Raw genomic sequence first — 14,197 nt, 5'->3', positions numbered from 1 at the left:
TACGATCTCTAATAGAAATGTTAAACAAATTTAGTATGAATTCAAAGCTTCTCAGTGATTAAGATTTTTAAGAGTTGGGTTTCGATTTTCCTTCAACTGCTAGCGCTAACGTTGACGAAACTAAAATACTTCCATTCTTTTGGAAATAATTTTTTAAAAAATAATTTTTAAATTACTTTTAAATTAATTGCGAGCAGATTTTATACTTTAATAAATCTTACTCAAGCATAGTGTAAAACAGTAAATGAAACAAATAAAAACTGATAAGGAATCACACAATAATCATCATCCATCGTTTTGTTCTGTTGATGAGCAAAATAAGCAAAGAAATGAATATAATTGAATAATAAATAGAGAGAAAGAAAGCTGCTACACAGTGAAAGAAAGAAAATGAAATTTTTCGGAATCTCGTTAAAAAATTGTAGACAAACCGAAGAAAATTAAATAATATGTGGGTAAAAAAAAGTACTATAATAAAACTTTTATTTTGTAAGTACATCTTACAGCTATTGTTTTATTAATTTAAAGAATATTTAATATTGACAAAGGTGCAGAGATCTTTTGTACGTTATTCTTAAGTGATTGTGTATGGATTTCACGGAAAAAAAAAATTGTTGAGAAAAGTAAGCAGTGTTATGTTTTTTCAAGGTATTTATATATAGTCAAGTTTATATGTAGTAGTTAAAGACATTTCTTTTTCTTCTTCTTTCTGTCTTTCTACAAATAATAGGAATGAATAAAAAAAAGAAAAAAAAAAAATGAAAAAAAAATGAAAAGAAAAGAAAAGAAAAAGGCAAAAACAAGTAAAACAATTGTATTCGCTTCAGATGATAATTTAGACACCAGCCATCTATCTATCTATTTATAGTTGAGTAACAGTCAAAGAGCACTACAAGACATTTCTGTTTGGTGTACTTTCTTCTGTTCAGGATTATTGTACGTATTTCTCATATACTCATCTATGGTCGTTATATAACAGATAGAAAGGCAGTCTCCGTTATAAAGCATGCTTGTCAAGCTTCTTATTTTATTAGGCGATCAGTTTTTGAAACCCCATGGAGTTTTTCGATTCATTTCCCGCCATTTTGAATAATAGGGAAATGTAAGGAAAAATATTGAAATCATTGAAATCAATAAACAATTGCTCTGAAATTTCTATTAAATTCGACAATTTATCTCTTAATGCGAGAGAGAGAGTTTACTATTAATGGAGGGCAATAAGCAAGAGTTTCTCTGTAGGCAGGAGGCTCGAAACTTGGTGGAACCAATGCTGTTTTCTTAGAGACCGTAGGAAATGTGCTTAACAGAGTTAAGCCGAGCGGAGTCAAATCCTGGAAATGTAGGAGCGATTTTTTTTGTGGGCAAATGTTCCATTGAAATATCTATTAATGGAGGAAAGTTTACCATAGGTTGTGGAGAGTAAGAAATATTCTCTCTAATAAGGGAACTTAGAAGTTCATGGAATCAAAGCTGTTTTCTTAGAAAACCTTATGAACGGGCCAACCCAGTTGTTTGAATTCAAATCGTAGAAAGGTAGAGAAAGTTTCTTGCAAACAAATGTTTTATTAAAGTCAATAAACAATTGCTTTAAAATTGCTATTAAATCTGACAATTAATCTTTTCATGGGATAATTAACAAAAAAAAAAAAAAAAGAAAACAGTTTCTCTAGCAAGAAACCTCGAAAGAAAATGGAAATGTTGCTATTTTTGTAGGCAACATGTTAAGTGGATTCAAACTGAAGACAACAAATCGTTTTATTATTTTTTTATTTATTTATATTCGATAGAAATTGTGCATTATTTACATTTACCATCTCATACGACGAACCTCAATAGGATATGAGGAACACATTTTACTTTCCTGGTGAAAACTTTACCTTAAGTCCAACCAATCGTCAGTACATATCCGATATAAGGAACACATTTTACTTTCCTGGTGAAAACTTTACCTTAAGCCCAACCAATCGTCAGTACATATCCCCCTATAGCTTAGAAATTTATTCTTTACCAATCCACGTTCCAAAGGGCATAAAGCTGCTTGAGAGTATTTCAAATTTATCTTTTATGAAAACTCCTCTGCCTACTTTTGTTACAAAAAATGTAATAAACTTATCACCATATCGTCGTGTAGTAAATAGAAAAATATTAAATTAAAACAAATCTTTAATGATGTAAACTATAGCTTCTTGCTTACAAAAGGTGATCACATGGTCAAAACATCATGATAAGAGGATTGTCTTCATGTTCAAGCGTAAAGTATTCTTAAGAAATTTGTAGTTTTTTTTGTTTCTTCATTGAAGGTTAAATGCGAGGTACATATCTAAATAAAAAAAAAAAAAACACCATACTTGACCTCCTAAGGATTAAACATTTCTTATTCTACTTAATACATTTAATTTAAAATTTTTGGAAGGAAAGGAAAGGTCTCTCTCTCTCTCTCTCACTCTCTCTCTCTCTCTGTTGATATATAAATATTAGGTAGGTTATTTGGTACACAGTCGGCTATTGAAAAGTGTATGTACAATGTAATTTAATTTATGTACAATGTAATTCAATTATAAGAGGATTTTTTTTTTTTATATTTGGTTAGAACTATAAAATCCTAAAATTGAAAGATTAAAAACACTTTTCATTTATAAAATTTTTAAAAAAATTTATATAATTAAATTTCCTAATAATATATTAAAAAACAGTATTAAAAGTACCGGTAAGTCCTATAATAATTTAAAAACAAGTAAAAACACTATAATGAATCGCGATCAAACATTAATCACATCAATCTACAGTTATTCATATAATGACTTTTCAAAATAATGCAAAGTCGAAATAGTGCTTCGATCCGATCGATTCAATAGCTTTCGTCCGTGGACCAAAACACGTCGTCGCAATGTCGCAGAAATTGCTACCTTTAGGTTGAACACAAGATACCAAGATAGACAAACGGCCAAAATTGATTAAGAAAGTGATGCTAAATCGATTGGTAATAGAAATTGAATATCAAATTTTATCAAAATACTTCAAAAATTTGGGATCTGTATGTTGTATGCATGCAAGAAAACAAGACAGCCAGACGCACAGACAGACGCTCAGCATCAATTCAGAACAAGTATGCTCTAAATCGGTCGATATAATAAAGGATAGGGTCCATCTCAAGTCATCTGACTGTGGCATACAACCCTACAAACTTAATATACCCTTGTACCACGAGCGCTGTACGGTATAAACATATGATATGGTTTCCCGCACAAATATAAGTTTTTTTATACTGATTTCACTTTATTGACTTTTAAAAGTTAATAAATTCTCGAGATACCATATATTGACAGCTACACCGCATTTTACTTTATTATTATGCATGCAAGCTTAGTTACGAATAACTAGAGTTGACCTCTATCTCATGGCACATACCTAGTAAGAAAGTATTGAGAAAAGAGAGAAAAAATATCGCTTTGTTAAGATAATTATCCTTTACCAATCTCCTTGAGATACTAGCATAACAAAAAATTCTGAAATATTTGACACATGTTTAAGGACGCAGTAAATATTTATTGAAAATTTATGCTATTTTTGGGGATTTCATGCAACGACAAAAGCCATCTATTAATGGGATTGTACGAAAGCATATGACACATATTTGTGTGCTTTACTTTCTTCATTCGTATAAACTAACATTGACCTGGTTTGCTTGCGTAGGTAAGTCCTCCCACCCCCTTTCTTATAAGTTCAGTTTTGCCAAGTCTCCTATACGGGATCTTGACTACCGTTAATGAAGTTACGACTTATCTTAATTTTGTATGAAAATTTTAGGGAGAAGTGCATTAGTTCCAGTTTAGGGTTTTTTATTAGGGTCCGGAGGAATAAGGTGCAGAATTGAAACAGAGTGAGCGAGATAATGAAGCAAATTTGGTGATTGTGACATCATCCCTCTCAGAATCAAGTTACGATACAGTCCCTTGAAAAACTCAATAGTACGAGATATCCTTTGACGACGACGATAACATGCAACGTTCTACGAAAGCGTATTGACAGAGCCATTCTAAAACTCTTACGCTTAATATGTAAAACTGAATGAAAATGACAACCACGGATATGAAGCTTCATGAGTTAAAATTTTTTCCACATTACTTTTTCACAAAAAGTTTATTCAAACAGGTCCTATTTTGCCGAAATATGTGACTCAGTTTTTTTTTTTATTGAATGAAATTAAAATACTTTCAACTGACGAATACACGTACATAGCACATATTGGAATGGTTGTACTTCAAGTGTATCTCAAATGTAAATGTGTGTGTATGTGTGTGTGTGTGATATGTTATGAGTGTCATATTCATTTTGTCAAAACGCTTGCAACGCCCCGAGGGAAGCTTCAGGGACCCCACAAAATGCATATATTGTTGACCAGAATCAAATTCTGAATTGATCTAAGCATATGTGTCTGTCCATCTGTCCGTCTGTGTAATGTCGCTCCAAATCGGCTTCAAATTTGGCAGAGACATTAAAAGTTCCTGCACGCACCACACCAATATACATAGTGCCGTAGCACGTAGACTGGGAACACATCTGTTTTTGCAAAAGGAGTAAAAAATGGGTTTTTTGCTTATTACTCATTAACTACAGTTGAACGTGTATTCTACGGGTGATGCTGTAGTAACTGTAAAAAAATAAAAAAAAATGACCACGCCTATTCAATATTATAGTATATCAATATTTAATTTTTTTAACTCCATAAAACTGTACATTTTGTTCATCCGTTCGTCCGTCTGCCTACATAGTATCTGCGATGAATATTGCCCCAATCGTAAAAGTGAAGACATCGCCCACAAATTTGCAAAAGATTTTGAAAATAACCTAAATAGGTCAAAGAACACGCCTACAAATTTATATCATCAAGATTAAGAATACGTGTGCTCTCCGTGTCTTTTTCTCATTGCTGATAAACTGATAAAATAGAAAGAAAAATAGCCACGCCCACCCAATATTATGGAGCATACAAATTTATTTTTTCCTTCTTCCCCCTCCTTTTATAAGATAGCGATAATGGGTGTAAAAGATGCGTTCGCAACCATAAACAATTTTCTTAGTTGTTTTTTTTTAACTAAATGCCTTACGAGTTTTCCAACGACCAAGTATACGTTACATATTATTAAAAGGATAAATAGACTTTATTGCTTGCAATGTATATTGCATGTGTATGTCGAAAACTCAATTTTACTATTTGATCAATTCAAATCAATTTATATATATATATATATATATGTATATATTGACTGACTGAGCCTTTCATTTACTTTTTACAGTTGTCGCATACGTGATTTGTTACGCAGTAATGGACAATTACCTGAAGGCATTGATACATTACGTTTACCGAGACGTTTACAGCGCTATATTGATTTAATGGAAGAAATTGAAGGACCTGAAACGAGCAACGATGACGGCAACGACGACGTCAAGGACTTGGTTAAACAGGTTGCTATGCGAAAACCAAAAAAACCATTAAAATACTCTGCCAACAACCTTGCTTCTGTAGGAGACAATCAAAATGTTACTGCACCCGTTATAACTATCACAAGTGCCGAGAGAGATGTTGATAGTATGGATGGAAATAATGACAGCAGCCATAACCGTAATAGCAGTAATAGCAGCAGCAATACTGGTAGTAGTAGTAGTAGCAGTAACAGTAATGGTAGGGTTAGCAATGTGTGTGTAACGGAAGGGGAAAATACAGCGGGCACAGTTTTGGATAAGCCATTGGAAATTTGAGTAACAAAGGGCAAAGTTGTTTTTCCATTTACTTATTATTATTCTTTAATATTATCAGCGCCTCGTCAAAGTTTTTCTCTAACCAGACCGAGAACAATTAAATTGAATGGTAAAATATTGAAGTTCTAGCAGTAATAGTGGTAGTAGTAGTAGTAGTAGTAATAGTAGTAGTAGTAGTAACAGCAATAGTATATTTTTGGTTTATTAAGTGGGGGGGCCGTGGGGGCGTGTAGGTTTCTAGTAAATTGGAGAGATTTGAAATATTTTGGTTTTACTTACTTGTACGTAACTTCACTGACATTTATCCGCCCGGGTATGCCAGTTGTCTCAGTACGGCTGGTCAAATTTACAGTGTTACCGAATAAACAATAGCGTGGCACACGATTGCCAATAACACCGGTTACAACTTCACCAGAATGTATTCCAATTGTAATTTGCTAAAAGTAAATATTTTTAGAAAAATATATAAAATTTATTAATAAAATTTATCTATTTTTACTTATGTATAACACGTATTGAATTTGTTTTCAATTCACTGTAATTTACTTAAATTACAATTAAATATGAAAATAATTTTTTTTATATATATATATATATATATATATACTATTTCGTATCGATTCCAAGTATTTTAATAACATTGAAATGCTTTTACAAATAATTTTATATTCAAGAGCACTTTTCAACGAAGCTTTATAGACACAGAACAGAACAAAGTCTCTTGATTTTTTCATTACTCGCTATTATAGGATAGAGGTATATGCGATTCATCAATGTGATTGCAATAGGCCGGAATCTGTATGAAAATTTCCATAAAGCGTAAATATACACAAACAACAATTAATAAGATTCGGAGTGTTTTTAGTGCTTTTTAGCTTTATAAGAAGTTTGTGTGAGAAACTATTCCGATTATTAAATTGAAGTAGAAAAAGCTCAGACGGTCTATGTAGAGTGTTACAGATTAAGTTCTATAAGGATCCGTCCTTTCAAGAACGAAAAAACGATGATCAGCTGAGGTATACTCTTACCCAGTTTTAATGGATGCGCTCATATTATCATTGATAACATTGTAACTGAACTTATTCCGAAGTTTTAACCAGCCCTGTAAAGTATAGGTTTCACCCCTGATATAAATTACGTCCCTATGTTTTATGTAAAATTCATATTTCCAATGCCTGAGAGCTGTTTGTTGTAGATTTATTGTTTTCATATCTCTCTACATTAATATATAGAAGCTTTTGCAATTGATATAAATTTATTTGCATAACACCTTTGATCTTGAACATATTTACAAGCATCAATGGGCGGATAAATTACTATTATATCGCCCTACTGTAATGACATAAAAGCGCTTATGTGATTCGAATATTGCTTTCGCTTATCGTTTACGATATGACAGGAGCAATGTCGCCTTATAACTTGGAGGCCTTGATAGATGCTTTTTCATCTGAAGTTACTCTACAACATAATAAGAATTCAGAAGAAGAGATTAAAAATTCAACAAATTCTTATACCCGACACCGGTTGTGATGCAAAGGCATACCAAAAATTTGTACGAACGAATACAACTTCCAGAAGAACTTGAGATAGGTTCACCTTTACTTTTCGACTCAATACCAACTTGTCTGCCGGTTGGCCTGTCAGTCTAAAGTTGCTCGATTATTCTTGTGTTCAACTCAGAGGCCGCAATTTTAAATATATTTTAATGAAATTTGGTCCAACCACCTGTCTTAGCCCAAAGACGACCGCTTTTGCAAATGCTTCGTATTGGACTATTTTTCCGAGCATTTCTTATTTTGAGAAATTAGTCCATGAACACCTGTAACATGGTATAGGGTATTCAATGGTGCGACATGGCCAACTATAATACTCTTATATACCTTTTTTAAATATTTTTTAAAAATCCTTTTAATTTATGTAAGATTGTAAAAATCTTGAGAATTTCAAAGTTAAACATCACTACTAAACCAAATTCGTTATTAATCAATTGTATAAGTGTCGATAATTATTATACGATCAAGATTCAGAATTCAGAACTTTGTTCAAATATTTAACAGCACTAATTAACTAACGGTCCATTGCGAAAATAACGTCAATTGACAAACTGATGTGCTCTTAATTAACACAAAATAACTTTACTATTTAACAATTATGATAAGAGATTGAAAGGAAGATTCACCAAGGTTCAACCAAGGCAAGGTTACTATGTACGTATGTAATAAATGTTATTTTCTCACTTTTTTTTTTATAAATCTCAGCTAAAAAAAAAAAAAAAAAGCAGCATTCTATCAATCAATTAAAATTTTCCTAAACCACATCAAAGCTTGACTGCTACCCTTTTTGCGAAATGAATTATGTTCGAGGACAACGAACGATGTGGTGTTTGGTTTTGTCAAAGTTTTTGTTTAATCATTGCAAGCCATGCAACAACAAAGTATTCAATGAATGAAATTTTTAAAAAAGAGTTACAAAAATTTCGATTTTTTTAATTGTTTTGAATGAGTTGCATTTTACTGAAATAATATTAAAATTTCTAGCATTTCATGAAAAAAAAATCAATTATTACTTAAAAGATGAAATTCACGAGAAATATATATATATATATTTTTTTTTGTTTTCACCTGTAAAGTAAAAAGCTTTTTATAAGTTTTAATTTGTTATACCAAATTGCTTTTGGGAACAAGTTTCTGTACAGGAAGGAAATAATGCCTTAAGATGAATTGAACATTTAAACTGGAATAACAATAGCATAGCGAAGAACAATTATATTTGTTTTGAGAAGAAAAATCAAAAAAAAAAAAAAAAAAAAAAATAGAAGAAAATTGTTCCTTCATAGAACGCACAAAATATAAGATGCAAAAAATCTTTTTTATTTTAAATTTTGCTTTCCATTCTTTGCTTTGGAAATGCCTGAGAATAGCGATGATTGATTCTAAATTATTTTTCAATTCCGAATAACTTTTTGTGTCATTTTGACAAGTGCTTGACTTGGATGAGATACCTTGTTAATGCTGTAGAATTGTTTACTTGAATCGGGTTTGGACTTATGCGCACCATTTGTAATAATAGCAAATTAATTTAATGGATTAAACTGGCCTTGAAAACTACAGTCAGTACTCAATTGGATTGGATGACTATGCCTTTGACGATTACTTATTAAATTGAGTTGATTTTAAATTCCTGGTATAAGGCATCGATTTGAATTGATTTTTTTTTTTTTTTGGAGAATACACTTTAAAGCTGAAAGGCAAAAAGTTCACAATTGAAAGAGTCAGCGATATGGTTAACTCGAGAAGGAGAAGTTTTAAGTTTGAGTTTTGTGGAATTTTTATTTTGTCTATAATCAGCGATACCTATTTTTTCACATCATTGCTTTAATGGCTTTGAAGAAGTGTTTAGACTGGGGCAACAATATTTGCCCAAAAGGCAGGTATCGCCGAACTGAAATTTAATGAGGAGAAATGAAATGCTGCCGCAAATACTTGGATCAGATAGTGTAAAGGAATGTGATCGTGGTTGTGTCGGTGATTTCAAATCGACAGTAATAGATTTATAGTAAGCAAGTGTGAAGCACGACGCCGGAAACGTGCAGGAAGTAGCTTTATACTTGATTCCGATTCCAATTTTGTCTATTGTTTGCTTATACTTCTCTAAATAACTATCTGCTTAAGATCTTTTATTTGATAACAAAATAAAGCTTGAAGGCAAACACTTATGAGACGTGTTCTGGGTAAAACGTGAACGCGAATGAAAAATGTAAATTTTCCAAGAGAGCGAATTTACTTTAATACAAGAATTCTCTAATCAAGTATTAATTCGGAGATTTATATATAAATCTAAAGAAACATAATGAAAAGCATTTGAGATGCAGCTTAAGAATGCTGGTTAATTTCTTTGGTTTCTTTTTTTTTTTTCTGTTAGCTTTATTTTAAATACTTGTCTTAAATCCAAAAAAAAAATAAATAAATATTTGCAAAGACTCGATAAAGAACTGGCCTACCAGCGTACAAGTCAATATTGCTTTGGCTACAATTTTGTGGTTGTCATAAGCAAGAGATTACACATAATTAACCAATGCGAAATCCTCGATACTCTTGTGGATTATTCGCTCTAAGAAGTTGCTGAGTAAAATTAAAAATTTTGTTTTCACAAATTTGCATATGTTGTACGTTATAATGGTTTGCACAGATCAAGCAGACACCGCATCAATTTAGGAACATCAATAATGCTCGATTGGAGGGCTTTAGTGTTAATTTACTTGAGACTCTTAAAGTGCTTCCTTTGCCAGTTTGGCTAAAGGTTTATAAATCTAAGTATAGCTATGACCTATGAGTTGTTATTTTATATCGGAAATCTCTATTGTTATCTTACACCTTTATTACAGTCTATATGTTACCTGGCTTATTGCCTCAATGTCTTTTACAATAACGAAGCATAGCAAAGCTATAAATTATTTAAATAAAAGCGCGTCAAGCGCTCTAAACCTTAAGTTCAAATGATTTTATTAATAAAATGCTGAGCTTCATTCTGCTTTTGGTTTTCCTTTTAAATTTAAGATTTTGGTAAAATTTAAAATAGAGAGAGATAGAGGGGGAAAACAATGCGTCTTCAACGAGGAGGGTAACATCCTTATATACAACTACATACATACATTCGTTGATAGCGATTATAGAAATGGATATCTAAACTAAGTCAAAGTCTGGTGTCCAATGGTGTATGTGGGTAAATATTATTGAAGAAAAAGCGAAGAAGTGCACAATGAGAATAAGTATGAAAACTATTTGATTACTGGAAAAGCAAACATATAAGTTGCAAGCAAACATTTTACAATTTTATATTGTATAACTTTCCATTATTTGGCAAACAATGAAGTATACACTTGTAAACGCATTGTATACATATGCAATATGTATTAAGTATAGTTTTCCGTTTACTTGTTTTCTCTCTGTATACTTAAAAATAACAGAGCAACATTTTGATTGTTTTACTTTTGCTTATTTTTATTTTCATTTCTTCCTTTTGGGAAGAACAAGGAGAGAGAAGAAGAACTGAAATAAAAGAAAAGAAAATTTTCGTAATCGGTTTAAAATAAATTTTCAACGAATTTTGCATTATTTTCAACTTGCAAGCTTAATAAACTGTATCGTTTGAGAATAAAAAACGATCTTAAAAATTCCCTCCAAGTTTGCTCGAGTTTGGAAAACATTGCATCACAAGTTGTGTTAAATTTCAATAGAAAATATCCCCTATCGTAGCGAGCAACGAAAGTTTTTTGTATAAACCAGAGTAATTGCTTACTTAATTAGATAGACACTGTGCATATAGCGCGATTCGTATGGGCGCTTCATAACTATTTCTGTTCTTGATCAATGGATTTGAAGTTACATAATATGAGCCAAAGTTCGGCTTTCTATATTTGCAGTTCTGATATCCTGAAACTTGAGAGAAGACCTAATGAATAGACGAGGCTAAGGCAGAAGTTTACACTGCTTATAATGTTACGTAGGATGTCTAGTGTAACATAATAATAATTCCTCTCCGTTCTTTTCGTGCATAAACTATAATAAAAAAAAAGTAAATAAATAAAAAACTCTATAATAAAAAATAAAATAGTCCTTGGAAATTTCGTAAGTACGTGGTCACTTAGTTGGAAAATTTACGCCAGAAAATACGTGATAGTGGGGACTATTTTTGACGTTAGCTTTAACACACATTTTGCATTAACTCCATTACGCCCGAGCAAGCAAGACTCTATTCCACCCTATTCATTGCAGACTTATATTTTTATTATATTTTGTATAGACCCGTTTAGAGTCGAGCATATACACTACATTAGAGTATATCGAGAATACTTATTTGATCGATGACTTAAGGGTTATAAATATATATATACTTTTTTTTTTAATATTTTTCGGTTTGTTCTTAAATGAGCTTGAAATTTTGTAATAATTCACTCTTCTTGTAATTATATGGCGTCGACATGCTTTTTGTCTCATTTTTTCTTATCCCAAACTAAATAAACTTACTAATGTACTCGCCAAAGTACGACGAACAAGGATACTAAGGAATAAACTTTTCATAAAGTCTTAACAAAGTTGCCGGAAACTTTTTAATACAACCATAAAATTGAACAAACAGGCAAAGCAATTTTTGTATGCGTATGGGTAGTGATATGCATTCCTACGCACATATATATGCATGTTAAAATATTTCGCTATATTCTCTAATGAACTTGCGCCTATAACTAGTAGGTAAATTCTAAGAAAAAAAGTTCTGCAAAAAATCTACTAAAAAAATAAAAGCGAAATCCGTCGAAGTTATCAAAATCTTCGAAAACATTTTGAATACATATTTCAGGTATATTTGTTATAAAATTCCAAAGCTATTAATTACTTGTAGGCGTGCCAACACCTTGATTAGAATTGTGTTTCTAGTCTGTCCACACAATAGTTGGAAAAGCTTTTTAATCTTGGTCTGTTTTAAATTAAAAGTAATTGTTAATACCAAAAACCTTAAATATGCGAAAGTATTTAAATCCACATAAGACAATATGTATGCCTTATGGATTCTCAAGGACAAGAATAATAGACTTAATCTTAAAGACTATACGCGCCGTGAACGTCGTTATAAAACCAGAATAAATTTCTTTCGTGAACGATGGGCATAATGAAAAGTATTATATTAAGTTGAGCACGATATCAAATCGCGAAGGAAATTCGTAGAAAAGGAATACGGAAGGAGAGGAAATTTATTTTTACCCTAATATAAAAAAGAAAGTCTTTAATGCGGTTTTGTAAGTGATGCAAAAACTTGTAATTTGCATTTTTTGTAATTTAATAATATAAATAAATTTGTAATAAAAGTCGACCACATGCTGCATATACATAGGCATCATCAGCAATTTGTCGTTTCTTTTATATAACATTTAGCTTACACTTCAGATAATTTCAAATGACAACGCACTGAAATGCTACAGAGGCCAGTGGTATTGGTTAAGTAAAGATAGACAAGTAAATTTTCTCATCTTATAATCACAGAAACTTATATATACCTTCAGATGCAATCGCACATACTTGTGTAAACACTTGTAGGATGTTGGGAAAAATTGTTGAGATCGCAAGATATTTGAGGTTGGTTAGGTTAATATTTAAGACAATTTCTTCTTGCTTGTCTTAAATGCTGTTAGCATTTGTTTCGGCCATTACATTGCACTTAACTGGTATGTTATTTACTTAATGGTCACTGACATGTGTTTATGTACAAAAAAGACGTAGATTCTATAATGTACGTTTTGTTTTTCTGCTGGGCTTATGTAAACATATTCTAGTTTCTTAACTTTAATTATCGAAATGTTGCTAGAAAAGATTTAAAAAATAACGACAATTTGTCCATTGCATGAAAAGTTAATTGTATCCTACTACTCTAGCTATTTGCTATTTGGAGTAATTGCCTTCTTTTTTCTTATTAGTAATGTTGTTGTTGCAAAATCTCACCATATAGCTAAGAAGTTATCTATAATGTTTTTTTTTTTGGGTTTGATTTTTAAGAGAAAAATTTTAAGTGTATTTGTTTTACTCTCACGTATTGCAAAGACTAATTTTCTCTGTGTTTCTCATCTTTGTATGTTTTATATGAAAAACACACATGCATGTATGCACACTTGCTATACTCTTTAACACGAGCGACTCCATCAAATTTCAAAGGTATTAATAAGCGCACATTAGAGAAAAGCAAATAAAAAAAAATCAAAAAGCAATTACTATTATTTGAAATAAGCATCGTATCATCGTACGAAGTTCGTTGTTTTTTTTGCTTTTTGTTTTTGCATCGTTTAATTTCTCTATAGATACATATTTTTCTTATTAACACGAGGCTTAACATTTGTTCGATTTGCATAGTTTTTTTGCTATACTAAAGAGTAAATGATTCTTCGTGATAATGTTCGGCATTTAAATCAGTTCTTTTACTTAAACCGAAGTGCGCGGGTGGCTTGTTTTACGAAAATGTAGGGTTTGTTTTATAAATTATTAAAAACAGTAATTGTTAGAATTGGAAAATTTCAAAAATATACTTTACAGTTAATTTTTTTTTCGATTATTCTAAATATTGTTTAATACGTTTTCGGGTTTTTAATCTTACATTTTAATAGTCGGTAATAAAGTGGTAAAGTGTTAAAGTAAAAGTGAATTAATGGTCGTTGTTGTTGGGTTAGCGTAGTTTTTGATATACATAAATTTTTCGTGTGACTAGTTTAATCTTGTTCAATATTGTAAAGAAGTTTAACAGCATTGCAAACGGTGAGTTTGAGTTTATTCATTTATGATCTTTTATAAAATATATATTAATATAAATATAACATAAAACCAACATAAAGGTTTCTGGTCAAAGATCTTAGACTTGTACTTATTTTTCAGATTTAATTATCTTTGTACACTTT

At 31.1% G+C, this 14,197-nt stretch overlaps 2 protein-coding genes across 2 annotated transcripts in view; one reads left to right on the top strand and one right to left on the bottom strand.

Moving 5' to 3' along the window:
* LOC119635123 overlaps positions 1-6,033 on the top strand; it is a 23,304-nt gene extending 17,271 nt beyond the window's left edge. The window contains exon 9 of the mRNA XM_038029714.1: positions 5,298-6,033. Within this exon, the coding sequence (XP_037885642.1) occupies positions 5,298-5,760 (463 nt within the window). The 3' untranslated portion in view covers positions 5,761-6,033. The remainder of the gene's footprint in view (positions 1-5,297) is intronic.
* LOC119635122 (guanylate cyclase soluble subunit beta-1) overlaps positions 1-14,197 on the bottom strand; it is a 116,420-nt gene that overhangs the window by 29,125 nt on the left and 73,098 nt on the right. The window contains 1 exon segment of the mRNA XM_038029713.1: positions 6,040-6,197. Within this exon segment, the coding sequence (XP_037885641.1) occupies positions 6,040-6,197 (158 nt within the window).

The sequence above is a fragment of the Glossina fuscipes genome, unplaced genomic scaffold, assembly GCF_014805625.2.
Source record: "Glossina fuscipes isolate IAEA_lab_2018 unplaced genomic scaffold, Yale_Gfus_2 3, whole genome shotgun sequence".
Lineage (NCBI taxonomy): Eukaryota > Metazoa > Arthropoda > Insecta > Diptera > Glossinidae > Glossina > Glossina fuscipes.
Note: the sequence above shows the minus strand (reverse complement) of the source record. Positions and strands in the feature narration are given on the sequence as shown.